At 40.6% G+C, this 6,000-nt stretch overlaps 1 protein-coding gene across 1 annotated transcript in view; it reads right to left on the bottom strand.

Annotated features, from left to right (window-relative positions):
- Nucleotides 1-1,173: 1,173 nt before the first annotated feature.
- The window catches only part of DNAH3 (dynein axonemal heavy chain 3), a 56,023-nt gene continuing 51,196 nt past the window's right edge, over nucleotides 1,174-6,000 (bottom strand). The window contains exons 58-63 of the mRNA XM_027683534.1: nucleotides 5,723-5,877; nucleotides 4,787-4,954; nucleotides 3,227-3,369; nucleotides 2,451-2,655; nucleotides 1,762-1,899; nucleotides 1,174-1,582 (exon numbers count right to left, since the gene is read on the bottom strand). Of these exons, the coding sequence (XP_027539335.1) occupies nucleotides 1,229-1,582; nucleotides 1,762-1,899; nucleotides 2,451-2,655; nucleotides 3,227-3,369; nucleotides 4,787-4,954; nucleotides 5,723-5,877 (1,163 nt within the window). The 3' untranslated portion in view covers nucleotides 1,174-1,228. The remainder of the gene's footprint in view (nucleotides 1,583-1,761; nucleotides 1,900-2,450; nucleotides 2,656-3,226; nucleotides 3,370-4,786; nucleotides 4,955-5,722; nucleotides 5,878-6,000) is intronic.

Genomic DNA, 6,000 nt, shown 5'->3' with positions numbered 1-6,000 from the left:
AGTTGTAGCAGCGTCCCTTAATGCTTGCAGCAGGATACTGGGAATTGCTGAATGATGGCTGCATCTCTGACTTTATGAGGCCTTGAGCAAGTCATTAAAACGCTACAATTTGGGCAATGAAAAAAGTACATGACCCCAAATTAGTGGATATTTATGCAGTGTGTGTTTTCTTAAATGTCTGCCTTGATCTTTGTGTTTCTCTTGTACCATGTACACAACAAGTCTAATGATGCATCTTTAGAACCTTCTTGGCATGCTGTGGGGTTTAGTTAATGACTGTACAGCTCTTTGAAGATGTTCAGGCTATTTTATTTTTAATTAATGCTTGCAAGCTACTTTGAGCTTCTCTGATGAAAGGGCTTAAACAAGTACAAAATTTCAGGCAGTCATTAGCCCAATATGCAAGGGAGCAAGATGAGGAAGTGTGCTGGGTTTCGCTGGGATAGAGTTAATTTTCCTCGCAGAGGCTGGTATGGAGCTGTGTTTTGGATTTGTGCTGAGCACAGGATTGATAATATTAAAATGTTTTTGTTATTGCTGAGCAGGGCTCAGTGGCTGAACACCTGCCTGCCCATGGGAAGCAGCGAATTGATTCCTTTTTTTTTTTGCTTTGCATGTGTGCATGGCTTTTGATTTTCCTATTTAACTGTCTTTATCTCAACCCAAGAGTTCTCTCCCTTTTACCCTTCCAGTTCTCTCCCTGATTGCTGCTGGGGGGGTAATTAGTGGCTGTGTGGGGCTTGGCTGCTGGCTGGAAAGAAGTAAAGTGAGACTATGGGAGAAAGGAAATAGCTCCATTTGTCAGGTACCTGGGATATGCAGGTAAATCATAATGAAATTTAAAAAAATATTATGAGACAAGCATACTGTTCTGAGAAATGGCAGGCTCCCCATACATGTGCTGTCTAGAAGTTTTCCATGGAAATTCTGAGACACATCATTGAGGAATGACTATAGTTTTATGATATAGCTCTGGCAGTTCATTCTAGCTGAGGATTGATTTTATATGTTGACAACAGAATATTCTCACCTCCTCCCTCCTTGCCCTACATACTCCTGGGACACAGGAGCGGCTGGCAAATCCACAGAGTCTTATTTGCAGGAGCTGTGAAGTAGATTCCCATTAAAATCACTCTTTAGGCCCAATTTCATAAAAAAACAACCATGCAGCCATTGAGGAGTAAAGTATATCTTTACAATAACAAAATGTGTTTTGCCTTGGATCCTCTCAGTCATCCAGCTGGCACAGAGCTGCCACACCTCGATTTATCCAGTGTTTTTGGGGCTTGTCTGAAGGGAGTTCAATGGAGAGAACATAGTTGGTTGAGTGGCCAGTGGTGGATAAGACACCTCTTCTTGCGCTTGTCTTGTAAACAGGGCATGAATAGATGTTCATATGAAGAAATTTGGAACTTTCTCCAGGTTTCAGCCAGATTATGGGCAAAGGATCATAAAGTATTTTTGGTAGCGATTCTCCAATTAATGAGGATTCTCTATCCCATCGTGCACCTTCTAAAAAAAGGCCTCTCACATAAGCCCCATCTTGTGGCATTTTCTCCATTGTGTGCTCCTCCTTCATCACCTAGAATGATTAAACCATTGCTTTATTTTGTTTTTATTTGTAGTATATTAAATCCTGTGATAGTCTGAAATTTCTCCTTTAAATAAAATCTCTTTTCATCTGAAAACTCTATTTCTTGCTGCCCCATAACATGTTTCAAGCTGTTCAAGAAAAACAAAATTCTTCTGCATTTTTCTTACCTCAAATTCAAATCCAATGTGGTCGATTGGGATGGTGTATTTTCTGGCATAGTTTTGTAAAACACCGGTCAAAAAAGACTGAGTGAAGAAGAATCCTGAGAGCCAAAAGACTGTGGGTGGCCCATTGTCGACCCAATCCTGAATATGGAGAGAAAAAAACAAATGTAAGAAAAAAAGTACAGTTGTGTCTTCACTGTGCCAATTCACCAGAAGAGAGATGTGCTATGAGGGCAAGGCAAATAATGGAAAGGTGAGTTAAGAACAAAACAGCTGTTCAAAAAGTGTCTGGAAGTAGTGTCACTTTTTATTCAAATTGAAAGAGAAGAGATTTACAGTCACATATATAAAATTTAATAGTGCCTGTTATGCACTGTTTCCAAAGCATTCTCACACCCAGTTCCCTTTGAGCAGGGAAGTCGTTAAGACATGAATGCCAATTAAAATGAATCTTCTAGAAACAGAAAAATGGAAACTATCAAGAGCAGCACTGGATTAGCACCCAGGGATTATACTCCCAACTCACCCTGCTGAGCAATTGCCCAGCTAATTCCAGTGCTTTTAATGCAGTGTATATGTGAGTAGTTCACAACCTGGAGCTCTCAGGGTACTGCTGAGTGAGGACAGCACTGATACACATTGTACCCACTCAGCTTTCAACTACACCACCCTGTCAGTCCAGCTCAGCATACCTGGAAGAAGACCAAACGACAGAGGAGATCGGACACATAACTTCCCAGTGGCTTCAGTGATGGATAGGATTTGGCAGCCCACATTGATGGCACTTTTCCCACTAGCATGCTGTTGAAAACATCTTCAAGTTCAGAAGACATCAACACTTGGCCTTTAATGGCTTTGCCTATATTAATGAGGCTGCTCCGAACAACTTCAGTAAGCCTTCAGATTGAAACAAAGAAATTGTCATCTTATTATTTACTTCTTGCTACCTGGCTAAAGACCTCTGAGTCCAACTTGAATGAAGGGTCAGTCAAAGCTGGTAAATGTCCTGTCAGAAATTCCTTCTCTCACCTGTAGTTACCAGAACACTTACTTAACTTTAGAAAAGCAAACAAAGAAAAGACACACAGAGAGAAATAAAAGACAATGAAAACTTCCACTCTAAACAAGGGAAATTAAGGGCCAGAGCTTTAAAGCTGGTAACACTGACATAGTGTGCTGTCACATATTGGGGCCTGGCTATCACTGACAAAGAATAAAGTAGGCTGCCTTACCTTGACACAACAAGCTCAAATCTGATTTAAGTTCATACTCCCAAGAATATATGTACAGTTTCTATATTCAGGTACTCAGCTGCAGCTTTCAAGTCTTTTTAAAAGATTCACCCAAAGCAGAATATAACATGTTAAAAAAACCATCTTGTAAAAGGCTTACAACTGTTTAAGGCTTGTACTGATGAACACAAGCATATTTTGGTATTAGCAGTACTACACAAAACACTGAGCCTTACCTGTTAAATCGAATTAGTTCTTGCCTGAGAACTGTATTCATGGACTCTTCATAAAGTACTGGGTATGCCTTCATAACCTCTTCCATGTCATAACTACTTGGTAATTTGGATAGGATGTCCTGTGCCAAATCTTCAACAATTTCCTGAAATCACAAGTTTGCAGTGAATAAGGAATATTCCTTTTTCCACCCCCCCATATTTTTATTGAATAAATTCCACAAAACACTATAGATTTTGTATTTTTTCTGCACAACCACATAGCTATTTTAGTCCATTTTTCTATAGATACAGTGCTTACATGCTCTTACTTGCTCTGGGCATTATCCTGTCTGCCAGTCTCCACATGTGCCTGCCGGCTCCTTTTTCCTTCTCAATACACTTAAATTTGTTAGCAATTTTGGTTTTATTTGCAAAAAGGTTTTATGTGACTTCTAAGGAAATTGGCAGAAGGGCAGACAAGTATAATCCTATTACTGCCACAATGAAGGAAAAGACAAAGCATGCAGCACAGGGGAAATGATGGGAAGACCACATGAATACCCCAGCCAGGAGAGAAGCTTCACTTATGGCATACTAGACATCAGAGAACATGGTCACTAGACAACCCTGCAGATATGAGGCTCCATTAATTCCACTTTTCAAGAATCCACTTGTGTATAAAATATAGGATGTCAAATCTCACAGGCTTGAAATGTCATTTATCTATATCCCAAAGGGACATGGATTTGGCTTGAGCTGCCAGGACATGATGAAGAAATTCCCAGCACGTTCACAACCAAGTCCCACAGAGGGGAGGATGACAGGGAGGTCTGTGTCCAAGTGATTACATCCTGTCACAGTGCCCCCCTTTGTGCCACATAAGCCTCAAACACAGTGATGTGTTTGGGACTGTAGAAAGTGAAGCAGCAAAGGGGAAGCAAAAAATCACATCTCAAAAACCCAGCATTCAATGAGTAATAACAGACATTGTAGCACAGACTTCACCAGGAAGACAACTTCTGCCTTCAGTGGGCTTATACTCCTTGCCTGATGGCTGAATGACTTGATCTAATTTCCTGGCACTTTAGACTCTGTTCCCTAGTGAGAATAGCAGGGATGGTCATACAACCACTGCTGGATGAAATCAGGCAGTGCATGAATTTCCATCATTAGAATTTGCAGTCTAGAATTAAATGTCATAGTTTAACAATTGCCTAGAGACAGATGTGACTCGAGGTGCATTACCAACCCTGATTTTTAACTGTTTTCTAACTCCAATTCATGACTGATGTGAAGCACTTTGCTGTTATTTTAAAGTACAAAATATGAAAGAAACATTCAAACTGCATGTCTGTGCAGGTGGGGTTGTGTGGTATTAATCTGTTTGAATGCAAACTTGTGAAGGTATCTTCCATCCTTAAAGGTATAATGCCAAATCCATCTTCTTGTCTACAGGGACATTCACATCTACTCCCAGTGCTACAGCCATGTGATGAGAGGTCTTTGATTACTCTGAGACTTAGGACATGACAGGAAAGGGCACCTTTCCAGAGTGCAAGTTGATCTTTCCTCCCCAGTTACCTGAGGGGACTTGCCAGCTCCCCCTGCTTGCCTAGGCAAAGTCAGGAGCACTCCATGGAAAAGCTGGTTAGTCTCCTGGTTATCCTTGGTGATGTCTGCATTTTCATGAAGTCCAAACACTTCAGGGTGTGTTATAATTGGCAAACTTCGTATGTATTCAATGTAAGACTGTAAAGCAAACATTCAGATACCAGACATCACATAATGCAATATTCATAAACCCTTGGTAAATCCAACTTGGACAGAACCTTCCCATTTACAACCAAACACAGTAGTTCCCTGTTAAACACATCCAGGGACTGACTTACACAATCCACAGAAATAAATATAAAAGTTTTGAGTGATTCAGAGACTCATGGAGGATTTGTTATTACCACCCTCATATAAGTGGCAAGAGAAAGGAAAGTACATTAGAAATATCCAAGGAGTGCTGGCAGCAGTCACAGAACAGGGTAGGATGCTGTATGTGTCACCCCTACAACTGTGGGCTACACAAATAGGTGGCATTTGAGCACATTTGTTATCTTTATGCAGTTGTTAGAAGGAAAAGGGAGATGAAAACTGAGTATATACCTGTCATTCCACCTCTTCCTCCTGACCACTGCTTTCAAGGCAAAAGTGGTGCCAGAGGGTGCAAAAGTACCCTGTAAATTCCTGTAGCTTCCTACTGACTATCTAGGACTGTACTGGAAACCTGCACAGGGGTGGCTCTTTGCATCAACAAATGGCAGAATATTAGATGGTCACTACCTCCCCATTGGGGTGTGGTAGATATTAAATACCAGATTCATATTTCATACATTAGATACATTCTGGCCTGGCTTTGTGATCTTATGGGGTTTATTTTCAATTTGTTGTATTCAGCACATCAAAGTATAGTGTAGGTAAGTTCCTTCCCAAAAACTCAGAGAGAATTTACACCTATTTTCTTCTCACCTCATATGGGCCATGTGGTGGTATGTAGTAGTCACCTCCAGCTGAGAGCATGTATTTGTCCTGCTCTATATCCTTGTTATAGACTATGGAAAGAAGGGACAGGAGAAGACGCCTGTCTTTATCATCTGTCACTCTACCTCCATAGTTACACTCCCCTGGGAAAGGACAAAGAAAACAAGGACAAAAAAATTGAAAGTAAATGAACAAATAAAAACTGTTTTGCAATAATGTGAAAGTCTGGTAAGCTGAAGCTCCAAAGCTCCAGATCTATTAACAAA

This window comes from Neopelma chrysocephalum, unplaced genomic scaffold (assembly GCF_003984885.1).
Source record: "Neopelma chrysocephalum unplaced genomic scaffold, ASM398488v2 Primary Assembly neopelma1_65, whole genome shotgun sequence".
NCBI lineage: Eukaryota > Metazoa > Chordata > Aves > Passeriformes > Pipridae > Neopelma > Neopelma chrysocephalum.
The sequence above is the reverse complement of the archived record's forward strand: the minus strand, read 5'-3'. Positions and strand labels throughout refer to the sequence as shown.